This window comes from Bemisia tabaci, chromosome 1 (assembly GCF_918797505.1).
Source record: "Bemisia tabaci chromosome 1, PGI_BMITA_v3".
Classification (NCBI taxonomy): Eukaryota; Metazoa; Arthropoda; class Insecta; order Hemiptera; family Aleyrodidae; genus Bemisia; species Bemisia tabaci.
In genome coordinates this window covers 47647714-47661292 of record NC_092793.1, presented here as the reverse complement: position 1 = coordinate 47661292, position 13579 = coordinate 47647714, and the positions used below count along the sequence as shown (strand labels likewise).

The following is a 13579-nucleotide window of genomic DNA, read 5'->3' as shown; positions in this document are numbered from 1 at the left end:
GAGACGACAGAGCACAGGGGATAATTTCATGAGCCGCCCTGCACCGCGCCGTCCGCAGCGCGCATGGCGCACGACCTGCCTCTATTCATCTATAGCGTTGAGAGTTTACTTATTACTTCACACGACTAGTGGGCAGTGTGTGATTTAAAAAGTTGAAAATTAAAAAAAAAATTAAAAATAAAAAAATAAAAATTTCACGACGCACGATTTTCTCGGCCAGGGAGCTCTCTCCGCAATTGTTTACCACCCGCCCGCGTCGGGAGCGCCGCGGCGCGTGGCGTGCTGCCAGCGCCAAACGCGCACTGACGCCTACAAACCTAAAGGGCTACTTCACGCATTGCGCAATGCTTGAAGTATCCCTTTAGGTTTGTAGGAGTCAGTGTGCATTTCGAGCTGGCATCGAGCGGCAGCACGCCGCGCCGCACCGCTAAAAAAAAAAAAAAAAAAAAAAAAAAAAAAAAAAAAAAAAAATATAGAAAAACAATCATCGCTCTCTGTGCTTTGACATCAGAAGCATTGAGTAAAACAAGGCACTCCCGTTGGCGCCTCTTCTGAACAAGAAGCATATTTGGAGACGGCCTTAGAAGCATTGTTTCATCATTTAAAAAACAAATCAACAGTGAAGCCGCATATAGATGAGCGTATAATGCGGTTGATTGAGATAATTCTTGGACGTAGAGTGACGACGCATAAGGAACGCCTTCATTGTAAAAAGATACTTCCTAGCGTAGCAGCGGAGGCCGAATAGCTGCATCATCTATAAACCGCAGCTATAGCAACTTACAATCGAATTGGTGATCAAAGTTGCTGCATTTCAGGCTGTCTATAATTAAGGCATAAAAAATGCATAATTTCCTGTTCGTCAGTGCCTAAAAATCGCTCTACTTCGAAAAAATTCCAAAATTTGTTGGCGGTAGACCCCCATACTCACTCCGCACTCCCCCCTCCCCTCCTGGGAGAGGCAAGCCACTTGCGAAGTTGCGAGTGTTCGCACAAAAGACGCCCAACGGCGAGTATAATATACTGCGCGTGCACTCGCTCAGCAGTCTCTGGCGACGCCACTAAAATTGTAATACACTTAGCAATGCGGAGCTACTTTCATTGTAGTACCATTGGAACTATACGACATTCTGAACTTTTAATGTATCGACTGAAATTGAATGAAAAAATGAGACGTCTCAAGTAACTCTCTCATGTTAAATTAAAGTTGTTTTTCATATGTGAAGGATGGAAAAGAAAAGCATATATCTGGTGTGGGTATAAAGCTTTTTAATTTTCAAGTGTTTTTTGCAAGATGTAAGAGCAATGCTTATGTATCGTTAGTTTTTCATTGCAGGACACGGACTTTTGTCAAAATTTTTAAGCATATTTAGGTACGAGTCGTAAACTCCTTTATACTCTATACTCTCATAGGTCTCATGTGACGAACTTCACCTTCAAGGTACATCGAAATTCTAATATGATCATGATTGTAAAAAGGGAAAAAAGCGAAGCTGAAGATGCAAGAGACTTATTCGGGCCTCGTTTTTCTAACTTTCCTCCCGAATCTGAGCGACACCTCATTCTCATTGGCAGCATAGCGGAGCAGTGCGGGTTCACGCTTCGCGGTATCGCGCCTTCAATTTTGCAGATGCAGCACGGACATCCATCAAGCACGAATAGTTGTATCTCTGCGCCGTCATCAACGCGCTCCTTATCCTTTGCTCTATTTCCATGTTGTGTTGGTTCTGTTTGTCTTGCTTTTATGGTGCATCAAAGGTTACGTGAGCAGCACAGCCGGAGATAGAAAAGATGTCATCCGGCCTTGTTTTTTAACTTTTCTCCTGAAGCCGAACGACTTCTCACTAGCAGCAAAGAGCGAAGCATAATTTCGAGTTCACGCCTCACGCCATCGCGCCTTCAATTTTGCTAATGCAACATAGACATCAATCAAGCACGGATAATGTCATCGCTGCGCTGTCATCAACCCGCGTTGAAGTGTCTCTTACTTTTGAAATTTAAGACAATTTAAGGTTAAGTTTGCTCAAGATATGCTCTGATGTATCAAAATCAATGATCATTTTGGGGGAAAATGAGGAAAGAAAAAAAAAGAAGTAATAACATGTCTAGGTCTTTTAAGCATCCTAAGAGCGCACGTCTAAAAAATTGCATTTTGGCGAGAGTTATGTAGTGTCAGGAAATTTTTGACATCCTAGAAATCCCAAGCCTTATCAAATTAATTCGACTAAGTATCTCTGCTGGGGAGTTTCAAATGGCGGATGAGAAGGCGGGAATGAGAAAGCGCCAATATGCTACAAAAAAAAGGTAAAAATAAAAATAAAAATAGTATTTCTCACCTTACAGAAAATACATATAACATAGATAATACCTCAAAAACCATTTGCGTAATTGCGTGTAGAAAAAAAGGTCTTGAGCATCTAAGGGTTAATAAACACTCAAAAATTAGAAAAATGTGAAGGGGGAACGCGGAAAAAAAGAAAGAACAAAAAGTGTATACCGAAATATATTTATATTGCCCCTACAGCTTTTTCACGCCGACAAATTGAATTTATATATTTTAATCAGTATACATGCAATAATTCACGCAAAGGCGGATTCAGACACTTTGAACGGAGGGGGGGCTTCTCATAGAAAATTTTCGAAATTATAAAGCATCTTGTATGCAGTTTGAGTCAATTTCGTCTTGGATAATCACAAGGTTCCTTCCTTCCTCTTTCCTCCGTTCCCTCTTTTCTTCCCTGTTTCTTCCTCATTTTTTCGGGCCAACCCGAAAGGAGGAGGGGGGGATGTCGTACGTCCCTTACGGAGGGACCTCTCCCCGTCATCCTCCATATCCACCTGTGAATGCACGATATTTCCTCAATGAAACACTTATGAAAGTCGAGTTTACCGAAGTTAAACTTACTTGGAGTTGGAAATGTGCGGACTGTGGTGCGTGCGCGCCGGCCACTACTACAGTTGCACTCATTTGTACTTCCCGCCAAAACTGTAACTTTGACGTCATAAATGTTGATAAACAAAACGAACACATATCTAACCTCAAAATTATCACGAGACGAGACCGGAGTAGAAATTCACCATTGATTGAACAAGATAAATCTCCTTTTTCATAAGTCTTTCTATTTAGTTTTGGTATAATTTTACAGACCAATTTGGTCAGTTGTACCTGTCAATTTTTGTGCTTCGACCCCTGTGACATATTCATGTAAACTCCAGCCGGAATGATGGTGTTTGGGAGACTGGGGAAACCACAGTTTTTATCAGTAGCTTTTTCCAAAATTGGAAGTCAGTTTTTACAAGAGGCTTGCGGTCTCCCTTGTAGATCTGCATTCTCCAGTTGCACTAACAGTTAGTATTTTCTCTGATTATCTACAAAAATTCTTGCATGATTGCTGCATGTTTTCCTTTTCTCCGTGGAGCTCCTAAATATTGTGCCTGTGCGTTGCTTCGCCCCTTTTTAATTTTGATTGAATATGTAGTCTTTTGACTATTTTTCCTTGATTCTAAACAAATACATGCTTCTTATATTGTAACTTCTGACTGACAAGACAGACCAGGGCAAAACTCTACTATTACTTACCCATACTCCAATGGAGGTCTCTTGAAAGTAGAGAAGTGTTTGCTGATGGTACCTATTGTCTCTAGAAACTGTGGTATTAGCCAATGGTAATGGAAGTCATCCTTGAAGTTATTCTCAGTGGCGCATGTTGGAAACCTTAGATTACATAAGTTCCTGTGTCTATTCAACCTCCCTCCAAGAACCATTTATCCCAACAAAATCGGTTAAAGTAAAAGGACATTATAAGTATGCCTGGTGCTGCTCAAACAGCCGATGCCTATCAGAGAAATGAGCAGTGAGCATTATAATACAAGATTAATTGGTCTTTCATTTGCATTTTAAATATCAAAGTTAAATTCCAGGTATCTTAAAAATATTTAATTTTTTAATTTACGGAAAATTTCTGTATCAGATGCTGTCAACACGTATACCAATAGAAGTCATACTTGTGGTGAGTTGAGGTCCTCTGATGTTGGTAAAGAAGTGACCCTATATGGTTGGTTGGAATATCAGCGGCTGGACAAATTTGGTGTCCTCAGAGATGGATATGGTTCTGTCCAGTTTCTGGTCCCTGATGAAGTAAGTAAAATTTCAGCTGTATTGCATTTGACTTTTATTCTGAAACCTTGTGCATCGACATTAGCTCTCGACAAATACATAAAATTTATGAAAGCAGTTAAAAAAAACCATTCATACTTGCGCTTATCATTGCAAAAAGACACTGCGAGCTGGGAGAGAATAAAAAGATAAGTAATATGAGAGCTCAATGCAACAGCATCAAAAATGGTTGGCTGAGTATGATCTGTAAAAATATTCCATGTGCCCTATTAAGCAAACATTGAATCTATATTTACAGACTTGGAGACAACTTTTTAAAACTTTTATGATTTCTGCAAAAATTGATCTCAGCCTCACTAGTACCGCATTAAAAAGAGAATTTTTGGGAGAGATTTCTGCCTTTATAGCGTTCTTAAGAGTGTGTAAGATCAATAGTTTTTCTTAGTAAGAATCAATATTAATTTTCAAATTTAAATTACTCTTAAAATATAATTTATTAAAAAAATTGTTGAAGACTTCTGTGTTGGAGCCATCAATTTTTATTGATGTTTTGCCAATTCATCCTCCTAATCTACGTGGCCTCTAATTTTTAGGAGTTTTTTTTTCTGTAATTTTCAGAGCAAAAAAATTGGGGACATCCTTGGGAAACTTAATTTGGAATCAGTCATTAAACTCAGAGGAATTGTAACTGCCAGGCCTGAAGGTCAATCAAATAAAGTAAGTACAGTTCCATATCTAATAATGTGAAAATTTAACACCTAATACAGTATTATTTTTTATGAGTAAAGAAACTGAAGAAGCGAATGATTAATTTAAATACTGTCTAATTGATACTTACAATTTTCAAATTCAGATGAGTATATTTAATGTCCTACTAGTAACTTATTGAAAGAAACGCTCGCTTAAGCAGGTGGTTTTGGACTTAATACTTAATGAAAAAAAGGTTTGAAATTCAATTTTCTTAGTCTTCATTTGCCATCATATTTTAGCTATCTGATTCATAATCATGAGACTACAATTGAACGCAAAATGCATGTTCAATATGCGAAAGTCTGAGTTTCATAACTTGCTCAGTTCCTTTTATTGTTCCTTTTTGTCTCATTTTGGTTTTGGTTTTTTCTATCTTGTTTTTCTAACAGGACATGGGAACAGGAGATATTGAAATTATTGTCCAAGATCTAGACGTATTAAATGTTGCAAAAGCAAACTTACCCTTCCATATCCGTGAACATGCCAAGGTAAGCTGCTGGTATCTGACTTCTTTCATTTTGGTATTGCCTTGAAGCAGAAATATCAAAAAAAGAGAAGAAAAGAAAGTATTCTGCACTTTACTGACCAGTTACTCCGATAAAAGAAGTTAGGGCTCAGTCTGTAATTCTTACCTGTACATTTACTCAGACTATTTTGTTCATTTTTGTTGATTATATATGTTCCTATCAACCACAAGTGTATTTATTTTGGAAAATGATTCAAGATATCTGTTCCTCTTTTTTTTATAGAATATTATAAATTAAATTATGTTGGAGCTGCTTATAAAAATGTTTAAGTCCTATGAATGACGTATACATAGTGTTCCAACTTCACCTGGTGCCATGCGCCGAATGCACCTAAAAAAATGAGGTTTTGGTACCTAAAAACTTAGAATACTGGGCAAACATGGCGCCTCAAAATTCAAACAAAATCTACTGTGAATTCTTGAAGCAGCCCACCTGTTTTACATTTTAATTACTAATTTGCTCTCCTCACAAGGTTGCATACACCATAATTGGTAAAATGTATGGAAAAAATCATTTTGGCGTCTGAAAATTAAGATTGCCGATCAAGTTGGCTCCAAAAATTTAACTTTTATCATGTAACTTTGCACATTCATTCGGAACTCTGTAGACCTGTGTTGGAGAGACTAAAAGAAATTTCATGTGTTCTTGATTTCTAGAAATTTGGCAACCACATTTAGTTTTAATTAAATAATTTCACATTCTTAAACTTCAAACCAACCTCTACAGTTCATAATTTTTTGTGGGTTAATTGAAATATTATTTTCCTAGGCCAAAGAGTCTCTACGGATGAAATATCGTTACCTAGACCTGAGGTATCCTAAGTTACAGCACAACTTACGGCTCCGATCGAAAGTGATCATGAAGATGAGAGAGTTTCTAATCAATGAATGTGCTTTTATTGAAGTTGAAACTCCCACCTTATTCAAAAAAACTCCTGGGGTGAGTAAAAAAAAATTTATTTTTTAAAACAAATTTTTCGTCTTTCAAGAGTCAAATATTTCAAATTTCAATCCTGTTTCCTGTTTCCAAATGAAAAGAAAGGAATGAAAAAGGAGTTTCATTCACAGCATCAGCATGTTAACCAGAAATTAATTCAGTTTTGAAGAAATGGTGGGCAAGTTTTTCTTTGAACTTTCCTCACTCATTCTACTTAATGAGGTTACCTAAAATTTCAAGGAAATCTTTTTGTTAAAAAAATGAAGCATAATTGATATGTCTGTGTAAATTTTAATGCGTTGAAGTTTTGCCTGCAGGGAGCCAGAGAATTTGTAGTTCCTACCCATAACAAAAACCAGTACTATGCATTGGTACAGAGTCCGCAGCAGTTGAAACAGCTCCTGATGGTTGGTGCTGTAGATCGATATTTTCAAGTGGCGCGATGCTACAGGGACGAGGGCTCAAGGAAAGATAGACAACCAGAATTCACTCAGGTATAATCCTTTGAAAATTGTAAATTTCAAGGGCTGATTGTGAAAGAACTGTGGCAAATAGTGGCTTATTGACAACATCAGCATCTTTTGCTAAACTCCATGTAAAATTTTCAGAATTTTGTAGAAAAATTCACTTTCCTTTTCTTTTGATTTTTGAAAACTCGGAGGTTTTCCCACAGATATTGGATGTTTCTTTAGGTCATTGAGATTTTTTTAATTAAAAAGCTTTAAATAAGCAAGTACGCACAGTATTAGAGTATCATTTGGTTGGAAAAAGAGGAAAAATTTTTGTTGGTTTTTTTTTTTTTTTTTTTTTTTAGAAAATGCAATGTGTATACTGTCATTGTTTTTTTTCAGCTTTTAAGTTTTAGTGCCACCCTAATTTCTCATTCAAATTATGAATTCTCACCCTTTCAGTTAGATCTGGAGTTCTCATTCTTGGAACAAGAGCATATATTCCCACTGATTGAGAACTTACTAGTTTCTTCTTGGCCTGCTGACTTAATGCCAATATCAGTGCCCTTTCCCCGAATGAAGTATACAGAAGCAATGGAACGATATGGCACTGACAAACCGGATGTTTCATTTGGATCAGAGGTTGGATTTTCAAAGCATAAATTATAAATGAAAAAAAATTTTAAGGTTTTAAATTTTCAAAGTATGAAAAGGAAAAGGTAGAAAGACTAAAATTCAGACACATTTTATACTTATTATTTTCTTCCGAACGTCCATTTCAGCATGTTACTCTGCAATTTACGGCAATACTAGCCTGGCTGCCCGGATGATGCTAGATTCCCTTCAGAATTTTTTCTTTCTTTTTTTCTGCATCGATACTTTCTTCCACTATGTCATATGTTTGTCAATAGAATATATTCATAGATTTTCTGATTTGAATATATCATCAATTTCAAGTAAAGCTTTGTTCTACATTAGATTGATTTTTAATTTCATATGGAATATCTTCAGGGTGTGTATTCAGGATGTGTGATTCATGTGACAGGATGTGTTTTTAGAGGAATAAACTATTCATTCATTATCAGTATTTTGAGTAAGTATTTCTTATCTTCGAAAAGTTTTATGAGAATGATCGAGTTATTAGAAACAGTTTTAAAACTTAATTATAAATATGTTCGTCAACTATCACCTTTACAAACCTTCTGCATTTTAATTTTTTCCAAAAAAAGAGAAAAAAAACCCCTCAGTTTTAAACTTTAATGTATCCGCGCGTTTTTTACTACAGGTGCATAATGTGACATCTATCTTCGCCAATAGTTCTGGAGAATCTGAAGTTTTGACAAAAAAATTTGGTGCAGAGTCAAAAAATCTAAATTTTCATAGTGTATTGTTCCCTCAAAAAGCTGTAAGTCTCCTTTGTTTTATTTTCAATTTATTTTATCTGTGTTACAGTAATTTAATCTATGATCTCAGTTTAGAATACAATATTTTGAAATTTTTAAAAGTATTGGAGTCCTACAAACTGATGGAAGGCTATATTCTCAGTGGTTGTAATGTGCTTTTAAAATAGTAAGCCGCATTTCAAAAGAAAATCTTTCGTCAATTTTCACGCATTTTATTTTGTCTGTAAGTATGAGAATAAAAAAAGAGCAGTACAATCAAGAATCAAAGAATTGTTCTACTAGGGTAAGGAAAAACGCTTTATGAGCATTCTAATTTTGCCAAATTTCCTCTCAGAAAATATTAATTTTTGAAGAAAGTCGGGAATATTTTTCTTTGAAATTTTCTGACACTCTAGTTCAGATTACTATACACAATTTTCTAAAAAGTGGAAGGAAAGTATTTAAGAATTTTCCCGAAAATTAATGATTTGTCAAGGAAATTTATCAACGCCTGATGAAGAGCCAGAAAAAGTAGCTCTTTATTCCTTAAAACGGACTTTCCATTTTGGCCTTGAGTGTGTTTATTTTCTGATGATTATGACCTGTAAGCTTTGTGGGTTTCACAAGCATATTTTTCCCTCCATTATGTCCCTTCTCTGTTGATGGTGTGAGCAAAGTTAGGCCTTGTTCACCCGAGGGCGGTTCGCGGAACTTCAGGGCGAATTGGTTTAACAAACTGGGATTTTGCGGAATAAGTTATAGCTGAGTTACAACAAGTTCCGGGAACAAGTTTACTCGAAGTTCTGCAAACCACGCTTGTATGATCAAGGCCTTATTGACCTCATGACTATTTAGAACATAAATAAGGCTTGTCACATGATCAACAAAGGTAAATTTATTTGCCCAGATATAGCACAGAGTTTTTTTCTTCTTGTTAAAATGAGTTTTTTTAGGAATAATTATGCTTTTAAGATATTCACTGCATTCTCTCACCCAGGGACATTACACCAAAGCGATACAGAAGAAGTTAGACATCCTAGCCAAAGAATCATTTCTAGATGTCCTCTACCTTCCTTTGCCTTTCAACGACAGTAATACATGGAGTGAGAAACTGAAAAAAATATGGCCAACATTGTCTCCTGAAAAAATTGCTGAAGAGCTTGGTTGCGCCAGTGGAGATCTCTTATTCCTAGCCATCGGGAAAAAGAAGAGTAATGTAAGCATCTAGCCATTCAATAAAAGAAACATTTTTATTCGCCTAACACAAGTTGACAACTAAAGATAATGAAGTTGCTGTGTTTGCCTCAAAACAAATAAAGTAGAGGCGGAAATTTTGATCTGCCCCAATTAAGACAAGTAGTCTCCTAGTTTAGCCACTTGTGTAATCAGATAAAACTGTAAACATTCAGTCTTGGACACAAGTACCAATGAGACTCTGAAAGACCCCTTATTATTCATTTAGAAAGCCATCTCAATCGAGCCCATTCACAGTGATTCGAATCCTACTGCTTTTGTTATTGTTTCTTTCATTAAGTAATTAACTTGCTGGGCCTTGATATGCCTGAGTCCAGCACACGTTTTGAATATCATGAGAATGACAAAATCGCGTTTGCCACTTAATTTTGTTTTAACGCTACAGACTGCAAGGCAGCAAAAATAATAAGATGTGTTCGAATGCTAAGTTCCAATAATCAACACTAATGGAAATATTGTCACTACAAAAAAATGGTCATTAGCGGAGGAAGTACATACCATATTTTTCCCTGTTTGTCTAGTCAGAGTTGTCTTTTTAGCAACTAGTGCAAATCTGCACATTACTATGATGGATCCGGACTTATTGATGTATTTGTGAATATTTAATGCAGAGACTTGGCGCTTGAACTATTATTATCAATGAGTTGTTTTAGGTGTGAAGCATCAAAACACAATTCTATGGCATGCGCAACAGACCCACTGTTTTGAATAAGTTAACTTTCTAGAACAGAGATTTGTGGCTTTCATAAGGTTTACTCTTTCTGTCACCTTTTTACAATTGCTACGAAGGCTAATTTATTCCCTTTTTGTATTCCATCAGTTATTATTGGGTCAAATACGGTTGGAATTTGCCGAAGCCCTTAAAAAAAAGAATGTTGATTTTGGTCGCCACAAGTCACAGTTTCACTTCCTATGGATCACTGATTTTCCACTATTTACCAAAGATGAAGCAACAGGACGGATAGAAGCTCACATCATCCTTTCACTGCTCCGCATCCCGATGACTTGCCACTTTTGCTCACAGATCCATTGAAGGTACGCATGTTTACTATTTGCAACATCACCTTCTTGTCTCTCAAGCAAATACAAATGCCTATAATTGCGTATAATTTATTATTTTAACAACAACAAGGAGCATGCCTGAATGCAGGTTTATTGGCTGAGATAAAAGATACAGAAATATTAGGTACCTGTTTTTTCATTTTTTTAAGTGAAAAACTTTTAATTTATTCCTTGGACTTGAAGATTTTTGAATGGAATTGCTGTTAGTCCTGAATTTTTCTCAAACTTTCAATCTTGTTTGTAAAAATAAATAAAAAAATGTGTGAAAAAAAAGTCAATCTCTCTAGTGCTAAAATGGTTGGCTTTCATGCAGGATCCATCGAGTAACAATCTGATTATTTACCACAGACCTTATTTTTCAGGTTCGTGGTCAGCATTACGATTTGGTGTTGAACGGTGCTGAAATTGGAGGTGGTTCAATCCGAATTCACAATCATCGACTGCAACGTCAAGTCCTGGAACAGATTCTGAACATTCCAACTTCATCCCTTGAGCATTTATTAGATGCTCTGCATTGTGGATGTCCTCCCCATGGTGGCATTGCTCTAGGTTTGCATAACTTCCTTATCTTGCATAGTTTTTGTTTCGTTTAGTCATGCACCGGCCAAATGCTTCTCATCAGACTCACCTTTCATAATCATAGCTTTACATGTATTGCTTTATCAAGTAGAAAATCCTTTTTTTCAATGCATTTAAGGTAAGAAGTAGGTCTCAGTTGAATCAATGTAAAATCTGTTCAACTTCTGGTGCATTTTTCTGAGAAACTTTTAGACCCACAAGCTTGAAATTTAGAAGGCATGCAAATATGACTGTAGGCTACACTGGCTACAACCACAAACTGGAAACCTGTTTTCATGAAGGTTCTTCTTTGAAAGCTGATGTTTGGGTACATTTTTTTTGCAGTTTTCTCCAAGCTGTATTTTAGCAAAAAAAAGAAAAAAAAAGTTTTGCGTCTTCACTTTAAACTCCAGTTCTGCCTAGAGCCCTAATTTCGAGGAAAATTTTAAAAAAAGTTTATGAAGTTAGCCTTTTTAGTCTTCGAGAAACATGCACCAGAGGGTTTAAAAACACTTACTTTCAAAATCGTGGAGGGGGGGGGGGGGTCAACATACCTAGATTGACCTCAATGAGTTCTTTATTATTAAAAAGTTAAAGTTAAAAGAGTGGTTTTCAAATAAATAGGATGTTATACATTATTTTAAAAGCAAAAACGTCTTCTATTAAAGCAGACAGAAACAAGTCAAATTTTTTCATTTGGAACCTACTTCTTACCTTAAGAGCGAAAATGTAAAAGGAGATTCTAAAACTCTAAAACTGAGAAGTGCTCTTTTTTGCACCCAAGTCCTCAGCTAATCTAGAGATTTCCTCCAGGTTTTAACATATTTATTTTTAGATGACAGCATCTTCATTAAATTGTGTCTATAATACTCATCTCCAGATTACAAATAACGATTATATTAAACTACTTTATTTGTGTTTGTTTCTGTGCCTAGGCCTTGACAGATTGTTGGCAATTATCTGTGGGGAAAACAGTATCCGTGATGTCATAGCGTTTCCCAAAAGTTTTGAGAGCAAAGACCTCATGGTTGGAGCTCCTTGCGATATTTCAGTGGAGGATAAAATTTATTATCATCAGCCAAATTTTCAACAGGAAGTGAAAGACTCTGTCCCTGAGGATGAGGTAGTACAATAAGGTACCATTGTGCCTCCGTGTAATTAGCTGTTTGTTTTTCTTGTACATAAAAACCGTGTAACTATTAAGAGGTAATCATCGTTGAATTTTTTTTAAATAAATATATATATGTATTTTATCCTTATGAAGACTACAATAATTGTTTTCTCTTTCATAAATTGAGTCATTTGATGTTAAAACTTTCTAGCAGTTAAGTCATACAGGAGTAGAGAAGGAAGGTGATTTTATTTTAAAAAAATTATCCATTTTTTGGAGTTTGTGCAAAATCTTCAAGCAGACAGTAGAGGTTCTCCCAAGAGGTTCTTTATAGAAAAGACTTATTCCTCAATTTTTTGGTCTTGTTTCAGGTTTTAACATTAACTGTTACCATTATCTTAATGACTCCATCAAAGAACCCTACAATCTTACCTATCACTACTTAACAGATTTTACAATTTTTTTCTCTTTCTTCATTATTATGCGTACAAGGTATCTGACTTCCCAAATTTTCCTTTTAATTCGTCTGAAATCTGTATGCTATTTCACCAGATGGTATGCTCAAAATGCACCAAAAAACTCAGAATATTGGCCAAACATTACTATTTTCAAAAAGGTCCCACACATCTTGCTAGGAATTCTTGTCGCGGCAACAGGGCACCATGCGCTTGTATGCAAAAGTCATTTTGGCCCCTAAAAATCGTGGCTGGCTCCGAAAAAGTTCGGCTTGCCTGCCTAAATGGCTCCTAACGAAATTTCACCTCGAAGTTGGATCACTGTTTTTCATCGTTTTGCAATTTGAAGAATAAACCTGACAGGTAGATATGTGCACAGACAGAATAACTACTTATTAAGACGGAGATCTGATTACAATTGTATCTTAATAAAAAGAGAGAGGAGGCGAGTGCCTCTATTTGATTAAAAATTTTGTTTTATCACAAAGGCAAAATTTTGTAAAACATTAATCATTGCCTGAACAATAATGGACTAAATTTTTACATAATAGCATTTTTGTAGAGTTCAAGCCTCCTAGGAATTTATTTTACCTTTTTCTGCTCATTCACAATATTAAGCATGTCCCTTAGCCATCTAAAACCAAATTGTTCTTAGATGAGATTGACACGAATTTTGCCCTGCCAAGAAAGAGCAGAGCATATAAGGAAGAAAGCGGCTATTACCGTTTGTCTATTTTTAATTTCTTCCCTGTGCTTCTGGGGAGACAAGATTATAACAAAAAATTCAAGTATAAACGTGTGAAATTAGAGGATGAACATGTGACCAGTTCACAAGAAGTTATGCAATCGAGCCGAGTTTAAAGCCGATTTTCTCTGAAAGCCTATTCCTCACTAGCATTACTTTTTTTTAATAGGGCAGAATTTTTAATCATTTTCATCGAATTCTCCGTCAATTTAAAAAATCCCGCTTACGAGAGA

General features: G+C 36.0%; 1 protein-coding gene across 1 annotated transcript; it reads left to right on the top strand.

The window, feature by feature from the left end:
* Positions 1-3024: 3024 nt before the first annotated feature.
* AspRS-m (aspartyl-tRNA synthetase, mitochondrial) lies at positions 3025-12294 on the top strand. Its single transcript, XM_019054197.2, is given in 13 exon segments — positions 3025-3348; positions 3972-4138; positions 4736-4834; positions 5257-5355; positions 6163-6333; positions 6648-6824; positions 7242-7421; positions 8065-8184; positions 9159-9377; positions 10236-10383; positions 10386-10450; positions 10840-11026; positions 11971-12294. Coding segments are annotated over 13 exon segments (1959 nt in total). The 5' UTR covers positions 3025-3221; the 3' UTR covers positions 12171-12294.
* The last annotated feature ends 1285 nt before the right edge of the window (positions 12295-13579 follow it).